This window comes from Nothoprocta perdicaria, unplaced genomic scaffold, assembly GCF_003342845.1.
Source record: "Nothoprocta perdicaria isolate Ctin4 unplaced genomic scaffold, notPer1 scaffold_11, whole genome shotgun sequence".
Lineage (NCBI taxonomy): Eukaryota > Metazoa > Chordata > Aves > Tinamiformes > Tinamidae > Nothoprocta > Nothoprocta perdicaria.
In genome coordinates, this window is record NW_020454205.1 from 7,591,850 (window position 1) to 7,604,985 (window position 13,136).

Genomic DNA, 13,136 nt, shown 5'->3' on the forward strand with positions numbered 1-13,136 from the left:
ATAGGCTGTGACAACTAAGGCTGAAGGTTTCCCAACAAGTGACCTTTATATGCCTTGGTTGAAAGGAAGTCTCTGAAGATTTGGTCTAGATTTTATTAATTTCTGCCCTCCTGTTTCTCAGGTGTACGGCAATTGCCAGTGTTGCATCTCCTACATGGCAGCAAATGAGTTTGCTGATGATCAGCGGAATTACAATGAATGAACTGAATTTTGACACTGAATAGGTGGCAACTTCTGAGACGCTGCAGTGCACTTAAATAAAAACAGGCCTTTGGCATTACAGACTACAAATATAGTCAAATCTTGGTGATACTGCTTAAATTCCTATGCAGACAAAGCAGCAAAATGCATTTAAGAGTTTTTTTTCTTTTTCTTTAAATACTAACTAAAAATGTGTTTTTGTTTTATTTTTTTTTTAATTTTGAGCAGCATAAGAGTTTTCAGCACAGAACTGCTAGATGAGAAAAGATCTTGGACTGTTCCAAAATAATCCACAACAAAGAAGCAAACACACATTAAATTACACTCCTAACACCATGCCCCTTAAGGCAGCTTCCTAAACTCCAGCTGCAACAAGCTTCAGCAAAGCAGCATCTGGTGTTTTTTGTGTGCAGCCTGAAACTTTGTAAAATGCTGCTGGCTGGCATTGTGGAAATACACAAATGACACTAAGAACAATAAATTGCTCATGAGCAGAATTAGGTGGTACCCTTAAACAAATTACAAAGCTAATTGTAATTTCCTAGCTCTGTGCTTACAAAACAAACTAATGAGATCGCTCCAACTGATCGTCGCAGTGACCCAGCTAAGCACAGGCATGGCCTTGGATGGGCCATGCATTTGTCATGGAGTTAAATGGACTCAATAGCTGTTTAAATTCTATATATATATAAACACAAACAGAACAACAAACAAAAAAAAACCAAAAAAAGCAATTTAGAAAGGCTAAATAAGTTATTGTAAGACTACTCATAGGCCACAGGAGAATTTATGGCGAATGGATGAAAAATCTTCCCTAAGGCCATGTGGTACTCCCAGTGCGGTGCTACAATTCATTTGTATCGGATTCACCCATCTCAATATTTCTATATAAATAGAATATTCTCTCAATATTTCCATGCAAATAGCAATAAAAAGACATTAAAAAGCTGTCTCACCAAAATGAAGAACACTTTTACAAGAATGCATCCATATCTATTCCTACTACACAGCAGATGCCAATAATTACTGATATTTAATTTAAAAGAACTAGGTGAAGTAAATAGCATGAAAGGATTATGAGGAATAACTGTGGAGTCCCCATGTGCACACAGTGCTTATTTACCTGTACAGCCTCAGCAGGATAACAAACCTGCAAAAAACCCACAAGAGCTTTCACCAGAAGAAAAGTTTTGTCCCCAACTTGGCTCTCTGCATTACTTTTAGCAACGTATAGGACCTCGGTATCTAACAGATTTGAACGCAAAGGTTACAGATTCTATAATAGGTGAGTGGTTTTGCCCTTGCGCAACTGCAGGTCAAGATATATTTCACATCTTCCTTCTAGAGAAAAGGGAGTGAGACGCTGTGACTTTTTGTGCTGAAAAGGTGTCTGAACATGCTGTCCTCTGACAATGTGAGGTTTCTTCCCTGTCATAAAAAGCCACAAAAAAAAAGGCACCAAGAATATACTCCTTCACAGCAAGGCTTAATTCAGCATCCTATAAACAAAAATAAGTATTAGCATTAGCAATGTCGTGTCAAATGAAGGAACTGCTCTCACAAGCATCATGGCTTATTGTTTTCATCCGATTCTCTTCATCTGTTCCCATGGGAGACATTTCAGAGGGGTTTTCCACTAAATTTCCCAAATTCCCAAAGTTCTTAGTATGCACAGTTTGATTTTTTTTTTTTAAATTTTTTTTAAGACAAAATCTCTAACAGGCCAAAGCACATGTACTAGAACTTCACACCAAAGGAAAACATGCTAAAATTGTCAGATCAAGTCCAAGCACTGTACAGAGCCAAGCACATTGATATCACTACAATATGTAATGTCAGCTCGAGATCATGGGAAAGCTTGAGGGACCCAACCAAGGAAAGCCAAGGGTGAGAAGCTGTGGGCATGATCTAGGCAATTTTTTTCATGCATCACATACTGCATATTCAGCTTGCCTCCATATTTGATTTACAAAAATGTCATATTTTCAGCTGTTACATGGATTACAGAGACTAGCACTAAAGACTGCATTTCCTTGCTTCCCATTTCTGTGCTTTGCCAAGAGGGTTTTGGAGGGGCTGCAAGGGGTCTAAATACACTGGCACTTTCCTTGGATTTTTATCACTCTGTTACCCCATTGCTCTGGACCCAAATCCCCAAGCAAGTGAGAAACAGGCCCAAGGCAGTGAAATTTCTGCTTATTGCCAAGAGTACAGAAGCAAAGTCAGGACTAAAACCTGTTTTTCAGTCACAAGATGCCCCAAATACACGTACTTCCTAAAGTCAGGCATTTCAAACTTAACTGTGTCTCATCTTTGACACTTCCCGAGATCCAGGACAAAAAAAATTATTTCTTTTTTTTTGAACATAGTTATGAAGAACATCAGCTTTTAAAGCCACACTTTTGTTCATTCTGGGAGAAAAAATGCAATTTAATCAGTAAATTGAGGTTCACCTGGTCTACACATTGGAAAGCAGTTGCCTAGAGTTGGGGCCAGACTGCACAGATCAAGCAAGCAGAGGGAAAGGCAATCACTTCCACAAGAGGCAGAGAACAAAATATCTTTGTGTTAAGAACACAGGTCTAAAGAAACATAAAACGATCCTCGTCCTTCAAAAGCCCTTTAGAAACCAGCAATGAAGGAGAACATGGAACAGGGCTTTGCACAGAAAAACACAGTTTGCAAAGTTTTCCTGAGCTGCTAATTGTGTTTATTAGTCTTCTGTTGAGCTTGTCTTTCTCCGGATACATCTGCACGCCCGGGAATGGAGCACTGGGCTTGCTTTGCTGCACGGTGACTTGCACTGCACCAACAGTGAAGGAACAGATCACCCCATCTGGCCAGACCCCCAAAAACTGCCCCGGTGCTCAGAGCTCTCCAGCAAGGATGCACTCGCAAAGGGCCCACGACAGTGGTTTGATGCCGCAAGAAGATGGTCAGACCTTGGTCTTTCTACAGCTCTTCAAGTTTTAGGTAACAATTCCGGTCTAAGAAGAAGAAGAAACACAACCAGTGGGAAAGACCTTTTTCTGAAGAGTATTTACAGGAAGGCTTTAATTTCACCACTTGTTTTCAAGCTGAGAAACCTATCCATTGTCGCCAGCAGCTCCTCCAAGCACGGTAGCACAAGGGCACTGAAACAGCCCAGGCTCCGAGCAGCTTTTCCTCTTTGAAACGCTGCACTGTGTAATCCTGCTCTGAGCGGGTTTAGACAGCATGGTGGGAAAAACACTGCTGGTTGCTGGCACCTTGCCTAATGCACAAATTCCTGCTGGTAGCCTCAAAACACTGAGGTTTTCTTCTTTTTTTCTTTCTCTTTTTTTTTTTTTCTTCCTTTCAGTGATGAGCACTGTGTAGATAAGAACCGAAAAACTTCTCTCTGGGTTTCATTGCACTTGGAGAAATTTCAGAGCCTGGCTTCCCAAAACAGAAATTGCATTTTAATTTTCATCCAACTGCTGCACTGTTGCCACAGTAGTTTTGCCGCTGCAACCACTGTCTTGGAAAACAAGTAGAAAGATTAAACTGAGAAGATGAAAGAGATGCAAGCAAAGAAAGTGAGGGTTGTGAATGTGCAGATAGCGGGGAGAAATGAGCATCAGTGTGACCTTTATGGAAAGTCATAAAAGACATGAGCATCGGTGCTTGGAATTAGTGACTACCGCCACTCTGGGCTCACTACTGTCCATCTCAGCGATATCTGAACACTTGGGCAGAGGTCAACGATCAAAGCCAGCACGGAAGGGGAGAGAAAAGGCTGGAAAGTGCACTAGGAATGCTAAAGAGTTTGCTGAAGACCACATTTAAATCTCAGAAAACAGCTACACTTTGCTACACCCAAGAACAGAGGAACCCAGCATTTTTAATTGCAAAATGACACTTGAAATATGCCTCAAGCCAAGATGAGGCGACTTCAAATGCAGAATTACCCAAACCATTTAAATAATCTGTGGCAACTGTCTGAAAATGCTCACACTAGTGGAGGATCCTTCTATTCAGAGCAAGCTCACAGTTCCCAGAAGGAAGACTCCCTTCCCCTATGGCTCAGCTTCCTGTATCCCGTTCTCCCCAAGGTTGCTCAAGGTTGCAAGCGCTAAGCAAGCATCTCCCACACCATCTAACCTTTCACTGGACATCCTGGATTTGCAGTCTCCAGAATTACACTGATCCAGGCCAACACCTCCACCTGAGGCTTTAAATACGTTTCTAGAATAACCATTGGTGTATAATATATTTCTAGAATAAGCACTCGAGGAGAGGGATACTAAGCCTTTTTCCGAGATTTGAAAACTCAACTGAAAACTGCTCAAAACACAAGATGGACTTGAAAATGATGGTACAACTTAGAGAAAAACATGGAACGACCCAAAACATCTCAGACACACTGGGCCCTGGTAGCTGACTGACCGGGGACAGTGCTTTTTCTAGGACTCTAGACTCGCTTATTCCCCTGAGCGAGCACCATGCAAGCTCAGAGAGGGGCACAGCACCAGTCTCTTGGACCACAAAGCCCATCAAACACAGCTTTGCACTGCCCCAACCTGAATACCAGAAAATAAAGGCAGAGGGACACAACAAAAGTCTGCAAGCATCTGCGTGCTAGAATTTGAGAAGAGCGTTGCCCCATCCCTCTGCCAGCCTTCACAAGAAGTACTTCATGGGGAGCTACCACCACCAGCAACTCACACAACTTTCTTCTCAACGTTTTCCTCATGCAACTGCGAGCTCCAAACCAGAAGAGGACACCCATCTCGAGACACAGGAGAGGAGGCAGCTTTCTCAGCCAGAGAAAGCTAGCGTAGGGATAGGAAGACTGAATGCAGACATCTGTGTTCTCAACTTTCAAAGTCCCCTGCAAAGACTTTTACTTGGTGCTTCTTGCCATTCATTTCTTGACCTTCCAAAAGCCGCTTTTATTTAATTTCCAGGAAAGGGGACAGTTGTGTAGCGTTACTGCAAAGGCCTTTCAGGTTGGCATGTTAACAGGCAGATCAGGGAAGCAGGACGGAGCCAAGTACCCCCTGCTCCCGGGAGAACAGGGATTTCAGAAGCAGGACACAGCACAACTGCCCATCGCCAGCTGCTTGCTGTGGTTTAAAAGTCTGTGCTTGCAGACCAGGACCACACAGGCTCCCACGCCAGCGCCTTGTGAAAATAATCCCACCAGGCGAAAGAAAACATACACGTATTAACTACTCAGAAATAGATTTTTCAAAGGCTCTTAATATCCAGCTGGTCTCGATTCATGTCGACTTCGACAAAATATTCCTGGGCCAATGGTGAGAGCACTGCGAAAAATCCCCTCTGTAACTTGCCGTTGGGGTAGGGAAATAAGAGCAGTAAAGAAGATTGGGGAAAAAAAACCAACAAAAAGAGACAAATTAAAAACGAAAGGTTAAAATACAATTTGGCTGCAGGCCATAAACTAGGGGGAACTAACAGTAAAGACAGCTAAATGACTGGAAAGAGAACGCAACAGGAGCCATTATGAACAAAGCTATTTTTTTCTGAGTAAAAAAGATTTGTATAGATAGCTGAGGAAATAAACTCCGTATGTAACAGAAGTGCAATTGAGAAATTAAATAAATGGAAAATAAGGATGACTAAGTAGTAGTTAACATGCCCCTTCTCAGTTGTATACTATTATCACGTCTATTTTTAATGTCTCTTCTGCTGCCTGCAATTGTCCTCCTCTTTTCAGAACTCGTTCCAATGCTCTTTGATACCGAATTAGCTGTTTTTACTCACCAATGCTTATGACCACAGCTTTTTCTTACTTACACTCCCCTATTCCAACAATGTTATTCCATTGTCTCCTTTTTTCATCTTTCCTTATGTGTTGACTCCCCAGTTTCTGAGCTTTCCAACTACCCTTGTTCATCTTTTTTTTTTTTTTTTTTTTTTTTTTTTTTCTGGAGCTCTTTTTTTTGAATCATAGCATTTTTTTTTTTTTCTTTTCTAAAGATACAAGCATGTTTTATATCATATCTGGCTCCCGTATACATTGTTACCCCTTCAGAAAGGCATTGAACAGCTATAGCAGTGCTCGTGTTGGAAATAGTAAGCTAAACTAAAGGAAAAAAAAAAGTTCTTTTCAGCTTTTGCTTTCTGACTCTTAAAAAGGAACCCAAACATTTAAACTCTCCCCTTTTCTTTTTATCCTCACATAACACCACCTTTCCATGAGAAGCTGAATATTCAAGCTCTAACAGGCACCAGCGCATTGATGATTCTAGAGTACAGAATGGGTCTAAGCAGAAGAGATAACACAAGATTTAACAATACTGAAAAAAAATTACAAGTTCTAGCATGATGTAGGGGCTCAGTGCACCTGGACTTTTTTCTTTTTAACCTTTCAAGCATGCCTGTGCCTTACCTTTACTACTAATGATGCTCTGCATTAGCTTGGAGATACTTCTAAGGGGAAAAATCTTGTTTCAAATCACAGTCATGTGATGCCACGGGTCACTCAGCTCCATCATTAAAAGGTCTAAAAAAAGAACCTTTAATTCCCTCTACACTTAAGTACAATTTTGTTTACCTTTTCTGTGCAAAGCCAATGACACAGCTGAGTTGTGCTCTGACATGCTTTCTTGGAAGCAGGACAAAATAGCTGCAAAATTCAGACTTTCTCCATAAAACAAGCTTACCTTCTGCTGTGCCCGAGATGCCATCAGCCTTGAAATTGCTCGTGCTTTTCTTCCGGCGGTGTTTCTTTCTATTGGCATGAGGTGAAGGAGGTGGGTCGAGTTTGGGGCTGGTTGTACTGGATATACTTGGGCTCGAACACACGGAATCTCCCAAGCCGGTATCTGCAGTATGGAGAGAAAGAAGAGGGTGAAGAAAGGCAGGGAAAAAATAAAATGACTGCATAATTTAAACTCATGATTGCTAGAAGCCAGCCAAAACTGACAAGAAAATACCTTTTATTGTCAATTAGCAACTAACCTTTTGAGCTCATTGACTTGCAACAGCTGCAGGAAAACATCCTAAAAACACCCATTACTTTCTCAAAAAGGCACTAGGAAAGAAACTTGGCTCAAGATCTCACTCGAGTCCTATCAAACCAACAAGTCCCTCTGCATCAGTTTTAGAAGCAGGCAGCCAGAACTGACAAAAACAACAGAAAGTCACTCTCTTACTTGTGATCACTTTCTTACACACACCTGACTAATCCTCAGGTTAACTCAGGTAACACCAGGACATCTTAGTACATAAAATAATGCAGCCTCCATAACTTCCACCGAGAGCTGTTTCCTTTTGCTAATCCTAGAGACACAGGCACACATGGAAAAGGTGGTAGTGGCAATCAAGGTGGCAAAACATTTTTATCCCCTCCATGTACAGTTCATATGTGCCCGATATAACTAATACTGTGCATGATGATGGGACACTTAGGGCACACACTCAGTGAAAAGCAGGCCACTCTCAGTGTATTATGTAGTTTCCCACTACATAAGTTATGGTAGCATAACATGCAACATTTTCAAAGAGCTTGTAACAGTCTAATTTTTATATAGTGCTCTCACACACATTCATATTCAGGGACTATGATGCCCCTCTTGCTCTCTTGGCAAGTTGAGACCCACGTTGCATTCCTTGCTCTGCATAGTAGCTAGTAAAGTGCAAATGACTTCCCTTTATGTTGTAAAAAATACATTAAAAATACATATATTTTTATTATGGACCTCAATATGGCCCATGTCTAACTTGCTTTCCAAAGAGCAAGGCTTTTTCACTCATGCAGAACAACATAAATTTCGGTCAGCTCCCAATAAGTCAAAGGGATATACTGCAAGAATTTGCACTGGGAGACCCCCTGTCCAGGAGCAGGGCAAGGGCAGAGCAAGACACTCTCAGTCGCAAAAAGCAGCAGAGGAGAAAGCAAAACAATAATGTCTTTTAATAAACTATCAACCAAAACTTGCTTCTTTCTTGAACTGCACAGACAAAACCAGAAAGAAGTTTTTAGAAGGTACATTAGCTGAACTGTGTTCCTGAGCACCCTCTAATTGCTCAATATCTCAAAAAAAACCCCACAATAACTTAAGGATAACAATAAAATCCTGAACTTTTGCAAGAACTTTTTGTCTCACTTGTCTCTTTCCTCTCCCCGCCACGACCGAAGATAAAAATAATAGCAATATTCAGCAAAAATTAAGGAAAGAAATATGTTCTTCTGAAATTTCATCCTTGGTTTGGGTCTCCTCAAGTAACCTTAAACCACCAACTTTTCCCCCAAGGTCAGTAATACGATTTTAAAACAACCTCAATCCGTCTTCTGGCTATAACTAATCCTAAGTGCACTTTTTATTAATTTACCTAACATTCTAAACTTCAAATAATACAAAGTAGTCTGAGTAAAGTCAGACTGTTTCCAGATCTTTGGACACCAAACCACGACTGCACTAAAGATGAATTCATCCATTCAGCGCCTTTGTCTTGAAAAACACCACATTAGAACCAATTTAAAAAGTAGCTTTGGAATATTTTTAGCAGTTAAGATCCCCTACAAAGGCCTAGTAAAACACAACAACAACCACCACCGCACACATAAAACAACCCACAACACTTACTGTCCTGACATTTACTTCCTAACTGACAGCTAAACATGCTGCAAGTTGTTGCTGAGGGACAACTTACGTAGCTGAATACCTGGCAATAAAGACTAAGCTGGACTTGATCCTAGGGATTCTGGTTCCTTTCCATGTCCATCGTTTCAAACCCAGCAACAAAGGACTGAACCACAAAGGGAAGCACAAGGACACATTGCACATCCACGCAAGAGATTTAAGCACTTGTACCAGAAGTAGTCAATGCAGTTAGCATGCAAAGGTTTTTTGTCCCTCCAGATGAAGGGAATGCAAAGCCTGTCTAGAAGCTGCACTGCTATTCAGCAGCCCTCTGAGGGAAGGGACATTGCAATCTTTTGCTCCACCAGTTCTCAATCCTCCTTTTAAATGGGTGCCAGCTGCTTCAGGTGCCACAAGAAAGGTGCTTGCTGGAGGGCTAAGCTTTGCTATGGGCGCCCTAGCAATGAATGTCTCTCCCTGATTTCCAGTTTTGCAAATTGTAAATATGACGGACAAATACCAGCAGGGACCCTGCTCAGGAAAGCTTACTCACATATAGCATGATTTTGCTTTGCTTTTCCCCCCAGAGAACATGAGGATCATGGCACATGGATGGACCTCCAATTCTCAGCTTCCACTTTAGAAAGAATTATCCTGTTTTACTTAAGGCAGGGGGTAAGAACTACCATCTCTACCATTCCCGGGCCATTCCAAAGGGTATTTCTGAATGCTTGGGAGCAAGAGGCATATGTCCAAGTTGGCAAGTGCTCCCATTTCCAAGACCGCAGTGCGAGTGTCACATTCACCACCAGACAGAAACAGCCACCAGTCACAACACACTGATCAGCAGCAGTAAAACACTGAGGAATCCACACTGACACAAGCGTGCAGAACACACCCTTTGGAAGAATCTCATAAGCTTTTTATAAGTCAAGATCAGATCCCTCCAAAAGCCAAGTCTTCTTACTAACCGCAGTGCTTATAGTTGTATCCTCTCCCCATAATTATCAAAATAAGAGCTTTCTCAAAAGCCCTTTCTGGTCAAAAATACTACTGAAAATCTGCATGCTTCCTGCAACTTAGTGCAATATTCTGGGCTTACAGTGGTGCAAACAAAATCTGTTTGCGAGCACGGAAAACCAAGGAGGTTTCCAAGCGCGAGGTTCACCTCCTCACGCTAGAGAGCGATGAAGAATTAACCTGCTATGGCAAATCCTCCTGATCCACAGCCCTTTCCGTCCATAACCTGCCATCCTGGGGTCAAGCCGCTCCGAGGCGGGAAGCTGGAGCTACTCCCTCCCCTGCGACCACAAGAGTAACGTTGAACGGGTGCCGAGCTCGTATCGTTACTGTATTAATGCCCTATCTTCCCCTTCCCGCCACCACCTTTTGAAGCTGGAAGTTATTTAACGTTCTCCCCGTTTAAAATATGAGCAATCAAAACGTGCTAGGCTCACACGCTGCGCTTTCCCATCTCCGGCTACTTTTCTTGCCTGACAAGGTATTCTTCAAATTGAAAAGAGGGCTCCTGAAAGCCCGGCTTCGGCAAACTGTAAATGAGTTCAGGCTTCAGCCCGCTGAATGCAATTTCCTCCTCCTGACTGAATACAAATAATGCATTTTATTTTGTATCAATTACCACTTGGGAGAACAGGCGACCATTGCTGCCTCTATTAAATTTAAGTGNGGGGGGGGGCGAGGAAGGAAGGGAAAATAAATAAATAAAGGCCAAGAGAAAGGCATGCCAAATTAAAGAAGCAAGCGCCTCATTACTCCACATCTAAACCAGCTTTGACGGAGGCACTAGAAGCCATAAGACGCGTTTCAGTGGCCCGCGATGGGCTGTTTTGCCGCCATCCCGTCCGCTCAATGTCAGCCATTAGTTCTTCCCAATCGGGCATCAATGTTCAACGCACACCCCAAAAAAATATATAATGCTGGTAATAATAATAACAATCTGCAGCCTCTCCGAGCTTCAATACTTGAAGTATGAGTCAAAGCAGCAGTTTCACTTTTCACTCGGGGAGCTGACAAGCATGACTAGAGGGGGAATAAAATAACATTCAGTTCGCATAAATATCAAGCGGGCTGCTTGAGACTGATGGGCCAGGAATGTATTCTTAGCCATCATTCTGGCAGACAGGCCCAAGGACACTCATAACTTATTTTACAATCATTTAGTTTCAGCTCAAGTGGAAAACGTGACAACTTATCTCTGCTGACAAGATGCCATATCGAACCTTACAATTAACTCTCCCGCGATTATCTGCCCAGCCCATCATTAGCTTGGCGGTTTTTGATGGACGGCGCGGGCAGCTCGCCTTGATGATGGTCATCATTTGCCGGCTGGATGTCTACATTACATAGCATTAAGGACACAACTCGCTCCTCGCCTGCGAGGCAGCCGCGGCCGCCGGCCTGCGACCGCGGCGCCGCCTTTGTGAGCGGCGCGGGCGAGAAACGTCCTCTCCCCCGGACTGGAGGAGGGCCCTACTGACCACGTCAACGCACGTGCCCTTGGATGCTCTTCCTCCTGGAGCTCAGCAAAGGGGCCAGCGCCGCGGCTGGCACCGAGAGGCAAGAGGAGCTCTGCAGGCCTCGCTCTGCCTGGTAGAAGGCACAGGTTACGTCTGCTTAAGCGTGACACTTGTTTGCTAGGAATCACTACCCACCCCAACACGGCAAGCCCCAAGCCGGCCTCCTTTCCAGGCATGTTTTGCAGCTTGGGCCATTGGAAAAATTCCTTTCTGTTAGGACACACACTAATAGGAGGAATAAGAGATGGAAGTGAAGCAGTATTTGGTTTAATACTACAATCCAGTACTATGAGATGGAGCATTAGATGAAAAAAAGAAATCAAAACGCTCTTCTCAGAAGAGTCTTGAGGGCCATGCTGTTGTACCACATCTCATTTGCCACTGAAACACTTCAATTTGATATTCTCTCTCACTGTTATATGATGTTTGTAAAACTTAACCTCCCACAAATGTCCCCCTTCTTATTTCTCATAGCTTCATTTTTGGAAGCTATACACACTCCACAACCAGATCTCAAAGGCGACGCCAACTGTACCCCATAAAGATGTTACAAGGGCCCTCCTGGGCTTGGTAAGAGTAGGAAATTGAGTTTAAATCTCACCTGTACTTCTTCTGCACAATAGCCATGCATCCCAAACCCCAAAGCATCAGTGTAGAGCCCTGGGAGATGACTATCGGGTAACCTTTCTTAGGCTGCCACATGTAATAGAGCAGCAGCAGATCAGGCAATCAAGGAAGTGAATTAGAAAAAAATCAGGATGAGCAGGTACCTGAGGCCATGGCAGAAGGGCTGGGATGCTAAAAGCATAAGGGAAACAGGCAACATAAAATGAGCAGAAATAGCACACAGCAGAGCCGAGATACGAAAAGCTGAGAAGGGAGCTTCATCTTTGGCCCACAGTTCCCCTATTCTCTCCCATACACACACCTTTTCTCTCCTCTCTAACCATTTAAAGTGGAAACAAGGATATTCTGACCTTTTCTACCTTCGTGCCTTTTGATTTATCCAGTATTTTTGTCAAATCACCTATTTACAAGAACTTGAAATAAACTCAACAGGTGAGAACGCTGCTCTCCACAGACCAAAGTCCAGCTTGATCTGGTTTACATTTTTCTTGCATCTTCTTGTTAAATTTTTCCTACAGGCTTTCAAAGTGAAATTAGACGGTCTGTCAAGCCCAGCTCCCTAACGCGGCCTTATTCTCTGGAGGCTGGAGATTGATTAATTTGGGTTTTTGATTCTCCCAAGTGACAAGAAGTCAGGCATTACAAAAGCCCGAACCGTGAATGGGATCAATTAAAGAGCAGAAGCGGCAACACAATTAATAGCGCCGGGCTCAACAGGAAAAGAAAGCACCGATGACGAAAACAACAGCAACAGCTCCGTTGGCAGCAGGAATCTCTGCCGCGACCCAAGACGAGACGAAGCCAGAGAGTGCGTTTCAGAACTTCGACTATGCTATTAGTGCCGAAATGAAACAAGCCAAAGATGTCGGTAGCTGGTGGACTGAATAATAATAAAATAAAAAAAAATAGCTGGACACTTTCATCTTCCACACATGTGTTTTAAATAGAGGGGGAAAAAAGCAATCCTTTTATTTAAGCAGGGGAAGCAATAGACTAAAACCATCTGTAGTTGTATTTCAGACCCATTTCCCTGGGCTGGGATTTTTCTGGCTGTGAAATCCAATGCTCGGCAGCTTCCCTTTACAGCTATTACCATAAATGTCCTATCAAGTTCTTTATATTCCTGCTCTGCCTCAAACCCAAGTTAAAGGGATGTCGCAATTGCAGAACGGCTGCATGAGGCTGCAGTCGGGCACGG

The 13,136-nt window shown here is 42.9% G+C and overlaps 1 protein-coding gene across 5 annotated transcripts in view; it reads right to left on the reverse strand.

Annotated features, from left to right (window-relative positions):
* Nucleotides 1–13,136, reverse strand: part of AGAP1 (ArfGAP with GTPase domain, ankyrin repeat and PH domain 1) — a 304,357-nt gene that overhangs the window by 70,136 nt on the left and 221,085 nt on the right. For all 5 annotated transcript variants that reach the window (XM_026047459.1, XM_026047450.1, XM_026047442.1 and 2 more), the window contains one exon: nt 6,852–7,013. In XM_026047459.1, the coding sequence (XP_025903244.1) occupies nt 6,852–7,013 (162 nt within the window). The remainder of the gene's footprint in view (nt 1–6,851; nt 7,014–13,136) is intronic.